Here is a 15,742-nt window from a genome sequence, read left to right as displayed (position 1 = left end):
AGACATACATCAAGATGGAGCCTACACAAGTGGACCACCCTCATTGGCTTGGAACCAAGCTATTTGTGTTTTCCAGCAAAACATCCAGCGTCCTGGACGCTGGACTGTCTGGCCGTGCAAGGTGGGCCTGCTCATGTGGGCCACCACTGATGGATGGTGTGGGTACAATACACGTAAAGTAGGCCCCACTTGTAGGTGATTTGGATGGAATACATACCTTGTGGTGGGGTCCATTCAAGTGGGCCACACAACCTCCTTATCATCACACATAAAGAAAAAAAGAGAGGGAGAGAGAGAGATAGAGAGTGGGACACGCGTGATGGAGGGACCTCGGCACTACGGGCCCTCCCTTGCACTAAATCATACATCAAGTGGGTCCCATTACATGTGGGCCCATTAAAATTAAATCCAACGGTGGAGATCCCTTCTCCACTAAATTAGACGGTCTAGATGACCCTAAATATGCAAGAAAATAAACATCATGATGGGGTCCATGGAGAATGGCCCCATCATGGAATGATCATGATGATCCAAGTGGGCCATCGGCCACATCTTAGGGTTCAAAGTGAGATCCAAACCATTGATCGGTTGGCCTTACTTGGCCCATCTTAAAAACATTAAAAACTACCCTATCAAAGCACTCACCGCTTGATCTTCTTACTCCCTTGGCTTCCTTAGATCCTTGTGCTTCTCTTTGATGGAGGAAGATGAGAAATGGATGGCTAGGATGGGAAATCTAGGGATGGAAAGGTGGGCCACACTTGCATTTTCTCACCATGGGAGGGCTTGGACGTGAGGCTCTCTTGCTTGGAGTGGAATTTTTTTTTTTGAAAAAATGAAGGAGAGAGAGAGTTGTAAAGGGAGAGAGAGAGAGGGAGTGATGGGTGATGGAGTGATGGATGGGAGAGAGAGGGATGAGTGTAAGAGCTTCTTTTTGACTTTTGTGGCAAAAGTTATAAGAAAGGTAAGGCTTGTGTAAGAACTTTTTGACTTTGGGGCTTGCTTGGGAAATGGTGAAAAGTGATGTGTACTTGACATGATGGGATTGATGGGATTGATGATTGATGTGACATCTTGTAGAGATTCTCTCGGGATTCGCACACGCGGCGTTTTTCTTGCAGCGAACGCTGGCCCACATCTCCCAACCACGGTATCGCCTTGGCGCGCGAGTCGCGGCATCGGAACCGCGGCGACGGCGCGGTTGCTAAGGTGCAAGTCTTGGGTTGAGTCGACTCGGGTTGACGACATGAGAATCAGGGTCGCGCGCAAATACCGGTTAAGGGTCGAAGGTTGCCGGAATTCTACCGGGAAGACCGCGGAAGCCTATGGAACGGTACGGTCTAGGATACGGGGCTAACAGAGAGCTTTGGCAGGTAACTTGAACGGTCTTGATTTTTGGGAAGGGCTTTTGTTATAGATTTTTGGGACTTTGCTCCATCTACAAAGGGACCCACGATTTGAATGGCTTGGATTGCTGTAAATAGTTAGGGTAACTGGATAAGAATTTAGGATATATATATATATTCCGAGTCGGGCTGAACTGAAACCTATCCGAACTCGGCCCGAACTCAGTTTCGGGCTGAAGAAAATGGCCCGTCCCGACCCGAACTCAGTTCTGGGTCGGGCCGAGTCGAGCTTTTTCAGGCCGAATCAAGCGAGTTAATCGGGCTACCCCGGTTCGTGTACAACCCTAGATGTATATGTGGCCCTTGAGTAAGGACCATTGTGATGTATATTAGTCCCTTGTGTGAGGTCGTGGGCCCACTATACACTTGGCTATATGTGGGTCATCCCTTGGGAGCAATGTTGGTTAAATGTCCACATTGTGACTTTCCTTTAGGCCTTGATAGGCCAATTCTCATCATTCTCTTAGTGGGTTAACCCAAATTATTGGACCCCATTGATATTGCATGATCCATCATCGCTGTGGACTCCGTGCTACCGGAATCAATATATCCACCGCCGAGGGCCAATCTTTATATCATAGTTTAGATTGGTTGTTCATCTATAGACCCCGCCTTGCATATAAGCCAATTATCGATGCTAATTATTGATGCCGATTATCGATACCGATTTTAAGTATGTGATAGTATAACATCATGATACATGCCCATACGCATCATCTGTATGCTTGTGATGAGATGAGGTTGACCATTACATATGCCTTCTGGCAAGTTGTTTATGACACTCCCTGATAGGCGGTGTTGTCCCTCATGAGCGCACGGTATGCGCGAGATTGATGCACGATTGGATTGTATGACTTATGCATCTTGCATTGTGTGATATGGTTATTATAGGCCGTGGCCTTTACAAGCACATCGTGGAGAGCTGGATTGGATATTGAAAATACTGTTATTAGCATCGGGGTGCCATAGATGTCCCTGGGTGAAAATTTCTAAACCTAATGGTACTAGAGGATGACCAACGTCAGAACCGAGTGGATATATGAGTGCACGAGGGCCGTATACCAGTAGAATGCGTCTCCCACTGTGTCGTGGTCGGTTGGAAAGAGGTGTGACCTTACCCGCCTGAGTGAGGGGGTAATATCTATGTCGAGTTTGACGAGCTTGAGGAATGAGTCCGCTATTGATGAGTTGGGCCCGATATTGGTAGGCGGATAGTGAAGTCTCTTATACTTACCCAGTTGTGCGCTCGGATAGGGGCGACAAGCTGACATAGAGTGTACTAGACCTCGGTGATTGTCCAGCGTGAGAATTGTACTGATGTTTGATGATCTAGTGATGAGCTGCATTGATATGTGGATTCGGATGAGGACTGGTATGTTTGAGTTGCATCTCGCATCGCATGGCCTTGGTCTTGCCAACATCATTCACGCCTTGCATCGCATGGCCTTGATATAGTTGATAGTATTCATGCCTTGCATCGCATAACCTTGGTACGACTGATAGTTTTCATGGATTCACCAGCATATTCTGCATTACTCTGCTATTGTATTCTGAGTACGCTTATATTGCACATACACTCTCACCACCCTCTAAGCTTTTCGTAAGCTCATGTATGACCATTGCGTGCAGGTGACGCTAAGACGCCGCAACAGCATTGAGATTGGAGCGTGCAGTGGACTTCTGGAGTTTTCGATTATGTTATTGTATTTCCCTTTATGTGCATTATACCTTAAAGTTTTTTTTATCATAGTGGATTATGTGATGGTGTCTTGGTTATTATTCGTGGGTTATGTTTATAGTTATGCTTGTTACGGAATAAATTTATACTGAAAAATCCTCTTTTTAGGATTTCAGGATCGGAACCTGGTATATGGGTGCCGAGAGCTGAGAATGAGGTACTACGGAGGCTGTTGGCGCCGGATTGGACGATCGAAAATTTTGTAAGCCCGGTTATTGAGTTTGGGGCATGACATCCCTAAGAAATTTTCAACGGTAAGAGTTCAATCCTCATCATGTGGTCCATATATGTCTTTTATCTGCTTAAATTTTTATCATTTTCCATAAAATTACACATAGAAATGAATCGACGGTGTGGATAAAACTCATACATAGCGGTGGGCACTCACTCGAGCCCCCGCCCATTCCCTGCTGGAGATGGTTCGACGACATGGAAAAGAGAAAGCAGGTGATTAAAAATGTCAGAAAGCGAGGGGAAATCTATAAATATATCTAAATATTAGCTACCGAGTCGAGTGGGGCTGGGTGTTCGTGTTGACCCGACAGATGAACGTCCACTCGACTCGAGTCGAATTTTCGTATTTGGAACGTATTATGGTACATCAGTCGGGATACTTGGCCAGAGTATCGCCCGTTTTTTTTTTTTTTTTTTTTAAAAAAAAAAATGACGTCGAGAGAGGAACGAAAACCTAAGTTACCTAACTAGCGGCAGCGTCAAGAGGTGCGGGCGCGGGAGGAGCTGCTGTACGAAAAATTCCTCGGGTTGTTAGTACCATCATCGAGAAGAAGAAGAAGAAGAAGGAGAAGTAGAAGAACGAGGAGAAGGAGAAGGAGAAGGAGAAGAAGAGGAGGAGGATGAAAGCTTCTCATTCTGAAGATGATGCGTTTCTTATAGAAGGGGACGAAGAAAAGAGGATTTGCAGAGAGAGGATGATGCCGAGGAGGAAGAAGATCAAGCTATCCTCTTTATGATGGCGGCGTCCTCTTCTCAGCACCGTTGCGTCTTTGGTCTCTCTCTCTCTCTCTCTCTCTCTCTCTCTCTCTCTCCCCCTCGCAATACAAATTCCCTTTGGTTTGTTCGTTTAACTGTTGTTTTTTTTTCTCTCTTGCAGTTGGTAACATACCTTACGATGCCACCGAAGAGCAGCTGATCCAAATCTGTGAAGAGGTTGGCCCTGTGGTTTCTTTCAGGTCAGTCTTAAGAGAAAAAAAACCCCTAGAATTCTGCTTGTATAAGCTCCTGTATAAAGGGTGTGATGGGTTGATGTATGGAGGGGATTTCTCTGAATTGAAAAGAAAATTATCCTTGTTTCTACTACTTTTGCAGTTTTTTCTGTTCTAGTTCAGGCTATAATCAATTCTCTACTTTTGAATTTTGCCTTTTTCTTCTGATCAGTCTAAGTTTGTCCTTGATGCATCCATCGTTATTCAGATGAATGAACGGGTTGGATTGTTGTGTACATACCCCATGCTAATGGTAGGTAGACTGGCTCTCCTTGTCTGTTTGTTCTATTACCACCTATCTAAACAGTCTTAAAAAAACCCCAGAATCCTCATGCTGCTCCCCTCTCAATCTATCTTTTGGTTAATTCAGTTCTATTACTTTTGAACTGTTGACTCTGAGGATTGTATGAAAATTCTAATGTCTAAGATAAATGTTGAGCGCCTGATTTCGGCACATGTGGCATACACATTTGGGGTTTGTGCTGTTCATTTATTGGACACTACTTTGGATGGGGTTCACAAAAGTCATGCTGTTTTGATGATCATAGCTATGGTAGACTTTTGCCCATTGAACTTTTACCATTGGTTGGATTTTTTTTTTTTTTTTTCTAACCACCAAATTGTAATAGTACAAAATTTCCCAATCATTGACTAGGATCATGAGACCGGTGTGATTCTTCGGCTTACCGCAACCCCCAACAGGGTTGAAGAGATGAACATTGCAGATCTTGTACATACTTACCACTATCAATGCTTGATGACCCACTTAGATATTTTGGCATAGGATGGATGAGATAGAAATTAAGAAGTGGAGAAGAAGTGAAGAACGAATTTTACACAAAGTACAAAATTCAAACAGGCTTTTAAGGCTCTTCTTCAGAATATTTTCTCCTTGCATTCACTTTTTTATTTAATTTATTTATTTATAATAACAAATAATCTCGACTCTCTTCACATATGGCCTTAGAGGTCTTGTATTGTCAGGTCCAAATCATATCCTAAAGATTGACATCTGAATTTAAAATTCAGAAAAAGGGAAATAACAATAAATCCAAAGGGAAATAACATCAACTAAGAAGATTCTAAATCTTAAGGCCCTGTTTGGTAGACGCCTAAAAATGGGTTTGTCTCATTTTAGTTAACTGTAACCATGTATTGATCTCTGATACATAATTATTATTACTAAAGCTTATTATGTATTAGAGATCATGATCTCTTAGGCATACTAAAATTAGACGAACTCATTTTTAGGCATCGACCAAACAGGGACTAAAGATCTTCCCAAAATTGAGAACTATATGATCATATTAAAGATTTGCTAAGACACTAATCTCTCAAAGTAGAAAACTACTAATATCCTAATGGCACTCAAGATCATATACAAAGATGTTTTAAAAAATCTTACTAGATAAAGACTCCTAACAATCAAGAAAACCGCACATCAGATCTATATCTCCTTAAACAAGTATAAATGCATCTCCATTCATGGGGCCCACCGAATGCACCATAGGACTCACAAATTGGTTTTTCGGATCCACATGTTTATTGCTGGCTTCTTGCAATCATTCTGACTTGCTTCATCCCCGTCTTTGAGAGCTTGTCCTTGAACGGATAGCTAGTATCAATCTATCACTAGTGTCCGCCTTTGTCTTGCTCCTTCATAGTTTTTGACAGGCTCTGATGTTATAGGCTAACGTGCCTATCACATACTTCCTTCAATAGTTAGATTGCTAGAGCATGGCAATTCCTCTTTCGCTTTGTCATGGTTCGTGTCATCTATGATGGCTTGCATTTCTTGTTCGATAGTAGACACTCTCAAAAATAAAAAACTACAAATGACTTAATGACAAATATGACCTGATTAAAGATTCCTCAAGACACAAAACTCACAATATAGAAAGCTAGTAATATTTAATGACGCATGAGATCCTATTAAAAATACCCCCAAATTTTATTTTATTTTATTTTTATTTTTAATGACTATCTTAAAGGCTTATTCAAAGACACACCCCACCAAGAGGGGGGAGCAATAAAAACTCATTGAAAGCCAACACTCCCAAATAGCGTTTAGGGTATTGGTATCGTTACACGTATCAATGACTGGGGATATGGAAACATGTATTATTAATATTTTTGAAGATTATGGAAAACATGTATTGATCTCTTGATATATCGCTAATACTTAGGAAAGATATTGCTGACTGAGGGAAACATTGGGGAAAAGGTGAAATTTTCCAGTGAAACTTCATGAGATGTTAAAAGATAAATGTTTCCACATTTAGGAATCAAAATATTGGAAAAAATACTCTACATAATAAGTTTCCATTTTATAGGGGCCTAAACCATGTGTCGTTGGAACGAAGAAGTGCAATTATATCCAAAATGAGTTCATATCTTTCAAATTTCACACAATGCAAGTAATAAAAGATTCATTCTCAATTTGAGCGGTAAAAAATGGAGTAAATTTGGATTTTCCCAATTTCCTTCATTCACCCTCTCAAATGTCGATTTATTTGCACAAATCCATGTTAATGTATAGACCTTGCAATCCATGCTAACATTTGAAAAAAAATGATGTTTTTGACAATCATGCATAGAATTTGCAATTTATGCTAACATTTGAAAAGAGAAGAAGTTTCTATGGATTTTTTTATCACCTTTGAGTTCTGTTCAGTCTCCAATTTGAGTTGATATTTCTCCCCCAAATTCAAGCTTTGATCTAACAAAAACCAAAAGGAGTGGTGGAAATCACCTAAGGAACAAAATCCAAAAAAAAAACACCAACCCACATAAACAATGATTTTTTTAATTTTTATATGTACAAAGTTTGAGATTTTTTTCCCTGATTTTCTCGCGAATGTCTGGAGTTCTGCAGAAGTATTCTTGATATCAGTGATGTTATAACCAGTATCGCCAATACTAATGAACTTTTATGCTGTCCAGAGACTAAAATATCACTAGCATCGCCAAATATCTCCAGTAATATAAAAAAATATCGGCAATATTTCACATTTTCTATTACTCCGGTTTTCGGTACGCTGACTCGATGATATCGATAATATTAGTGATATTATTATTATTATTATTATTATTATTTGAGAGATAACAATAATTTATTAAGAAATGCTAAAGCGAAAAAAATACAAGCCCAAAACCACTAGGCACTAGGCAATAAAAAGGAAAGGTAGCCAAAGCCGCCTTAACATACACCACCCATTCAAACAATAGCCTTTTAATTCTAAAAATAACTTCGTTCTCCCCTTCAATGATATTTGCGAAAACATCGGGTATTCCTAGATCCCCAAATCACACCCCCCCCCCCCCCCCCCCCACACACACACAAAAATTGCCATGAGAAGAAGCCTCCAAAAAGGATTCCACTCCTTCCCTCCCCCCCTACCATGGTCCATGCTAGGTCCAAAGGGGATCTTCCACTAACTTAGGCACCACCCAATCTGTGTTCAAGCACGAGAAAAAGTAATCCCAAATTCTAGTGGCAAAAGGACAATGGGTAAAAAGATGGTCAATCGATTCCTTGTTACCCATATACACAAGACAAGTGTTGGGTAAAACGAGCGCTCTTCTCTGGAGGTCGTCGATAGTGAGGATTCTCCTCTGACTGACCAACCAAACGAAAGTTGTTGCTCCCAAATACATCCAATTCCAATAGATAATTGGTTTCCTAAGACACCTTACTTTGCCAAGGAATCCACATCCACATTAGCCTCTTCGAGAACATAGGAGAAAGAGATTTACTTGTTGTCACATCAATAAAACATTTCCTCTATGTTTGCAATTGACCATGGCCATTTCTAGCCTAACCATTAGCCATACTTGAGTACCATGGCCACACACACACACACACACACACACACGATTCTGGAGACTTCTAAACATTATATTTTTGAAGGACATGGGACGGGATTTGAATCAAAGTTTAAGGCATTTAGGTCATTTGGAGGTGTATGGCTGAGTAACAACCAATGCTTGAGATTTTTCCTACTCAACCCCATAACATGTACAATTTACTCATTCCATAGGGCATTTATACACAGATATCACCTTAGATGGTGTGTGTGTGTATATATATATATATATATATATATATATATATATATATAAACTAAGATCTCTTAGTGATATTTTGCCCCTTTGATCATTTGGCCCTTGATAGAGTGGAATGGCGGAAAAGGATTCTTTGTAGCCGACCCTAATTAGTTGGTATAAGGCTTAGATGATGATGATGATGATCATTTGACTCTTTTCCTTTGAATCTTAGTGGTCTTCATAACAACTAAATAATTAGAGGATCGAAATAGTTCACCATGAGAGTTATTTTGGGTACCCCCATCCATAGTTAAGACCATTGTTTGGAGTATCCCCAATATTATCGAAATATCCCCTATCTTATTTGTATCTCTAGCTTGACGATACCGATAATATTTGTATATCCAGTTCGACGATACTGATATTATCTGTATCTTCAGCTCGACAATACCAATATTATCTGTATCTTCAGCTCGACGATACCGATAACACAAGTAGCGATACTGATAACATTGGTAGTATAAAGAACTCTAGTTATTGGCGATGTATCAAAGTATTGCCAATGTATCGCCAATATTTTCGATTGTGTAAATTCCAGGTGTCCTTGTATCGCCAATATTTTCGACTGTGTAAATTCCAGATGTCACTTGCATCGCAAATGTATTGACAATATTTTGATAATATTACCATGTATCGATGCCGCCAAAAATCTATTTATTAAAAAAATTTCCATTTCAATTTTTTTAAATGGGCATATGGTTATATGCAATATTCAAATTGTCGTTCATAATATTGCTGTATTATCGTTATCACAACGTGGGCAACATTAAGACCAGTCTTTTGTTTCCTTTCTAGTTGTCGATGATTTCTTGCGAAATATATCGTGTGTTGTCGGTATTCTGAAATATCGATGGATGTTTAGATAGAAGATTGGATGGTTGGACTGATTTCTTATGACAACACATGTTTTCAGGCCCTTATTAAATGGAAACTTATTATGTATGCATTCTTTTTGCAATTTTTTGATTGTTAAATATGCAAATATGTGTATTTTAGCATCTCCTGAAGTTTCATTGAAAAATTCCACCATTTTCCCCATGTTGACCTAATATTTCCTTGCATTTCTGGTTATCGACGATATTATTGGCGATATTAATATTATTTCTGTATCCTCGGCCAGCAGAACTTGTAGTGATACCGATACTTTGAACACTGGTTAAGACCATCTTATAAACTGTTGATTAGTAGAAAGGACTCAAATCCAATGGCTAATGTCCTGATGTACCCTCTCAGTTGTCTTACTCTAACAGAGTATGAATAATTCCCTTGTTACAATCGCTCCTCCATTCCTCTTTCCATGACTTGCAAACTGCTTCCCATCTCCACATGAGTTGCACGTGCCATACCCAGTAGCCATCTCTAATTATGGCACCATTCCCAACTGCACCCTGATTACCTGAAGAGCAACCATCAAAGTTTGATACATCCAGCCAACAGAGAGGACCAAATAGTATTGGTGGATTAGGGCAGCCAAGGCCTGATTTGGTCGTACTTTTCCAATTAATTAATGCGAAGTCAGCCATGGACCACTCGAAATCCTTACCAAATCTAATTTACCACTCCCTTTCCATTTTTTGTCTTTGATGGGGCCACTTCACATGGGCTCAAGAGCTTAGTTGCTTCCATCTCCTTTGATATTTGTCATGGTTGGTTGGAGTACTAACGATCTTATGTAGATAAAAATTTCACTGTTGCCCAAAAAAATTATTGATAAAGGAAGAGAAATGTGTTCAAAAAGAGCTACATAGTTATACCAGTTGCAAGAAAACTCACCTCTTTCCTTTCCATTTGGTGTTATTGAAGGGCAACTCTGAATTTGCAAATGAAACCAACAACTCATCTTCATTGTTCCACCTCCATTAACTAACCTTTCTAATGTATTTGTTTACCCCCATTGCTATTACTCTCCTCCACTAGTCCAACTAGAATTCCATGAATCCCCTTCCTGTTTTGACTAAATGTTTAAAAAGATTTTGACACCTTTAATAACTAAAAGAACTTCTGTGTCATTTGAATCATTTGTGCTCAATGAACCTGATTAGCTAGGTGAACTCCACCTCCACTGTCTCCAAAGATGCCACCAACTCTGGTCAGACTGGGATTACCAAAACAATCACCATTCAGATAGTTTAAACTAGGGCTGGAGAACTTGGGACTTGTGCTTGACTTGTTCCATCTGGAAATTCTTGCTTGCAGAAGTCAAGATCTGTTGTTTAAATATCAATCACAACTTAATCAACATATAAGAGTAGAAGAAACATTGATCTGGATAACATGTCACCCATTATATGGATCATGCGATTCGGAACCGGAAACATGGGTGGTTGGCGATCCATGGAAGTTTCTTTTTTGGATAGAGTATGGGCTCAAACGGCAAGCCATAGAAGTTGGGTCTCGGTGAAATCAAAGTTCTGAGGTTCCCTTCGATTGGTTTCTTGTGGGATTGGATGGTGACAGTTCCTTGTTGGGGAAGGAAGGTTAAACCTTTGATCAAGTTGATCAGGCTATCCAGAGGTTGTTGGAGGCTTAATGTTGATGGCCCATCCGGCATCAGTGGGGTTCCTTGGAATTGATTTGAGAGAGATTGAAAATGGCCTTCTTGGGGCCCACTTGCATGAATTCAAATGGAGTGGAGGCAAAAGCCCTCAGGGAAGGGCTTTGTTTATTCTCATTGTCATTCACTGGAGGGCCGGGGGCCTAGTCGTGGAAGATGACTCGCTGAACGTATGCAATTGGCGTAAGTTGGTCCATGGAGGCTCTCTTTTATCATCTCAGTAATTAGGATGCTTGCTTCCTGGTTACATGTTTTCTTCTCTCATGTTTTGATGGAGCCAAATGATATTGCAGACCAAGGTATCCCGTATCGGTATCGGTTGGCGTAACGGTGTCCTCCAAAACCGATACGGATACGGGGGCGTAACGGTGATACGGGGGCGTAACGGCCCGTAACGGCGCAAAATTTTTTTTTTGCCAAAAAAATATGAAAAAATATGGATTAAATCCAGAATATTCTAAGCATTCCAAATATGCATTCATTTATAAATTGGAACATGTTTATGGTGGTGTAACGGTCCACTCTTTGGTGAGAAGTTGTATCGGACTGTCTGATGAATTTATGAACCAGATAACCTGAATTTGATCATATATTTAATTTTCTAACTATCTACTATCAATGATAGATATATTAGAATGAATGTAAAATGAAAATATCTTACATCAGGTGTTTGCAATTATTTTTGAGGAATTTCTCGAACATACCTGTGGTCCTGTGCAGTGTGGTGCACCATGCACGTGACTGTGATAGTGTAATTCCTGTCTATGACCTGTCATCCATCCTCAAGTCAAGAATATTAAAAAAAATAATTAGTAGTGTCTGATATACTCCCCTGCAACTTGATTAAGGATTACTTGATTGGTTGTCAGGGGAGCTATTTTAAATACAAGTTCGGCAGTGTCAAGTGTGTGCATGGCTTCTTGCAATAATACTGTTGTGAGCTGTCTGCTGCAACAAATACTTACCTTAACACAAATATATACTCACAAGTCACCACCAAAATGAAAATCTGCTTTTTTGTGGTTGCTCGACCTCCACATCATCGTCATCGTCACCATCAGGCTGAGGCTGTCCGATAGGTGTAGGTGCTACATATCCATAATATCCAGTGCCAGAAGGAAATACTAGATCAACGAAACTAGAGGATGACTGATCCTGACTAGGCAACGACTCTGACCCCGAGTAAGGATATCCACCAGTGCCCGTCGAATAGCCATACTGGTGCCCATACTCAGGCTGTTGAGAATCTTGAGATTGAGAGTGCGTCTGCTGTGATGAGTAACTTGGATTTGGATCTGGATATCTATAATCATATGGATATTGATCAGGAGGGCTACTCCAACATGAATGTGATGGAACAGGCTCAGTATAACCATCATAATTCAATTCACCATAAGAATATCCATCATAATAACCAAGACCATGAGCCTGCTGATGTTCCGAACCTCTCGGACCCGGTGCACCACTAGATGTACCCACCTCCTGCTGGCTGTATCGTGACTCGGTACACTCATAAGTCCGACCTCGTGTACCACCTCGTCGCTGTTCATCGACATCGTGATCTGTAGACGGCTGTATAGGGCACTGAGCAACACCAGAAGTGCCAGCACCAGGGGCAGGGGGGTCATCGTCTTCATCCGACACGGTCACGCTACCACTGCTCGTACTCTTTTGTTGATCTTGAGCCGTATCCGTACGTGGCATAAACGCTGCCCCTCTTACTGGGTCCAACATATCTGCACGACTCTCTTGTTGCGCTCTGCGTATTTCTGGGTCATCAATTTCCAATTCTTCACTATCCTCTTTAATTTGTTTTTCCCTTGTTTCCAACCAAGGTAGAAGTGGGTCATCCTCATCATAAATATTATCCAAGTTTATTAGATAGTAGTCTCCGTCATCATCTGTAATGCTCCTATGATGTCGTCGCATTCTTAGTTTTATATTGTAGTGCATGAAGACAAGTCTATCTAATGTTCTAGTCTGCAATCTATTCCTATTCTTTGAATGAATGAGCGCAAAACAACTCCAATTCCTTTCGCAGCTAGAGGAAGATGTTGTCTGGCTCAAAACTTTTACTGCAATTTTTTGGAGAGCCTTCGTGCTCTCTCTGAAATTAATCTACCATTCGGCCGGTTGCAATCTAGATACTGCATGTTGTGCAAGAGCATCTCCAAAGCTACCAAGGCGATTTTCAAATGTATCTAATTCATTTAATGCCTTTATTTGCAGATCTAAGTCAGGCTCTAATCTCTTTATCACATTTTTTAGCCCGACACGAACTTCATCATCCGCAACAAATGATTGGGCATATCTATACCTAGGATTTAGGTAGTAACCTGTTGCATGAAGATCGTGATGGAGTTGTTTTGTCCATCTCTTGTCGATCATCTTCCAATAAGTCTCCCAACTTCTACAATCACGTTGAATTGCAAACTTTGCCTTATCCATGGCATCATATAGGAAGCCCATGGTAGGTGCTTCATCGGATTCAACAAGACGGAGTACCCTCATTAGTGGCTCCATCACCTTTAGGATCGCCTTGACCTTTTTCCAATATTTGTTGTCCCGTATGGTGTTCGCAACTTCGACCGGTATTCCTGATGTCTTCTTCCCATGTTTTGTGTTGAGCCATTCTCGGGAAGCGAACATCTCACTCAACTCTTCTCTATGCTGAAATAAACTCTCTAATGCTATAAAGTTTGTTGCGAATCTAGTCGCCGCAGGCCTCAACAACTCTCGTCCTTTCGTAAACTTTCTCATTATTGCAACTATTTGATTATGGTTGTAAATAAACGTCGTCACTTCCCTTGCCCTTTCGACCATTTCCTTAACATTCTTCTTCTTCCCAATATCTTCCAATATAAGATCAATACAATGGGCAGCACATGGGGACAAAGAAAAATGTTTTCTCTTATCCATTATCATATATCCTGCAAGCTTATATGTTGCTTCATTATCTGTCACAATCTGCACTATATTCTCCTCTCCAATCTCGTCCACAACTTTATCCATTAGTCCATTAATATAAGTAGAATTTTTTGTTGCCTCTGAGGCATCAATTGACTTGTGGTATATAGTTCCTAAGTGGCAGTATACCATGAAGTTGATCATGCTGCGTCTGGTTGGGCCAGTCCAACCATCACACATGATTGTGCATCCTCTGGCTTGCCATACAGGTTTAAAGGTAGCCACGTATGCTTTCACATCCGCATACTCTGCATCTGTCCATTTCCCCCTAATCTCCTTAGCCGTGGGAGCTTTTATTCCTTCACCTGCTTCTGCTGCTGCATCAATTACCACCTGCCAATATGGAGAATTGGCTGCGTTAGGAGGTATGTTGGCATGTATAAATAACTTTGCTGCTGCTCTACCTAATTTCTCAACGGAAGTTCTACTCCACATTTGTTTTATCTTCTTTTGTTTAGTTGATTCTTTCCTAAATAGGATTGGATCAATAGAGGGTCTCCTAGGCTCATTTACTTCTTCATCCAAACGTATAGGGGCATCATGTGAAGATGTCTGTCGTCGGCTCCCAAACATACGTCGTAACCCACCAAACCTACCCCCCCCCCCCACTCCCACCCCCACCCCCACCTGCAGAAGCAGTTGCACTCCCACTCTCACTCCCACTCCCACTCCCACTCCCCCCCCTGTATCACGCACTGACCCTTGCGTGCCAAACATGCGGCGACGTTCTTCCTCTTCACGAGCTAGACGCAAGCTCTCTCTCCTAGCTATAGTAAGTTCTCGATCTGAATCTTCGTCAGAATCAATAATATCTTCATCACGAATGCCCATATATTCAGGACCAAACACTTCCTGTCGAGCTGCATCCAAAATATCATCTTTCTTCTTTTGTACAACAGCACGTTTACCCTTCGACTCATCCAGACTAGCTTGCATTAAAAGCATTATCTCTTTCGGTACTCTACTACATGGCGCAACTTGACCCTTTCGATGTGCCAAATGTTGTTTGAGACGGGTAATTCCACCAGTCACTAGTCTATCACAATACTTGCACTTAATTTGGTGCCTAGTACCACCAACCCTCTCACAATGTTGCCATCCAATATCATCACTAACTTGTTGTTGGCCAGATCCAGACATTTCTTTAGGCTTAGGTAGACACTAGATAATTAGATTTGAGTATGAGTGTATGACCTATGTTAATAAAGATGGTTTTATATTCTAACTAAACCCTAAGAAGCTCCAAGGCAAAACCTGTCCAATATAAGCAAATAAAAACATAAAGTCACTAATTCGAAAATAGAAAAAAATTATAAAATGACACCCCAAATCTGTAAAATACACATTAACATGTTCTACTATGATTAACATATCACATGGCATGATTAAAATAGTAAAACAATCATTAAAAAATTATTTTTTAAATTTAAAAAAGAAGGGCCATAATTAATGCGTAAATAGAAAAAATATTAAAAAATTATAAAATGGCACCCCAAATCTGTAAAATGCACATTAACATATTCTACTATGATTAACACATCATATGGCATGATTAAAACAGTAATACAACCATTAAAAATTGATTTTTCGAATTTTTAAAAAAAGGGACAAAATTCATGCGTAAATAGAAAAAATATTTAAAAAATATAAAATGGGACCCCAAATCTGTAAAATGCACATTAACATGTTCTACTATGATTAACACATCATATGGAGTGATTAAAACAGCAAAACAATCATTAAAAAT

General features: G+C 40.4%; 1 protein-coding gene across 3 annotated transcripts in view; it reads left to right on the top strand.

Moving 5' to 3' along the window:
• Positions 1–3,797: 3,797 nt before the first annotated feature.
• Positions 3,798–15,742, top strand: part of LOC131235587 (cleavage stimulating factor 64) — a 41,232-nt gene continuing 29,287 nt past the window's right edge. The window contains exons 1-3 of one of the 3 annotated variants that reach the window (XM_058232800.1): positions 3,807–3,949; positions 3,992–4,151; positions 4,256–4,334. In XM_058232800.1, the coding sequence (XP_058088783.1) occupies positions 4,112–4,151; positions 4,256–4,334 (119 nt within the window). In that variant the 5' untranslated portion in view covers positions 3,807–3,949; positions 3,992–4,111. Of the gene's footprint in view, positions 4,152–4,255; positions 4,335–15,742 lie in introns of all 3 variants that reach the window. The other 2 variants (XM_058232802.1, XM_058232801.1) reach the window with 2 other exon arrangements.

Source organism: Magnolia sinica, chromosome 19, assembly GCF_029962835.1.
Source record: "Magnolia sinica isolate HGM2019 chromosome 19, MsV1, whole genome shotgun sequence".
NCBI classification, from domain to species: domain Eukaryota; kingdom Viridiplantae; phylum Streptophyta; class Magnoliopsida; order Magnoliales; family Magnoliaceae; genus Magnolia; species Magnolia sinica.
Note: the sequence above shows the minus strand (reverse complement) of the source record. Positions and strands in the feature narration are given on the sequence as shown.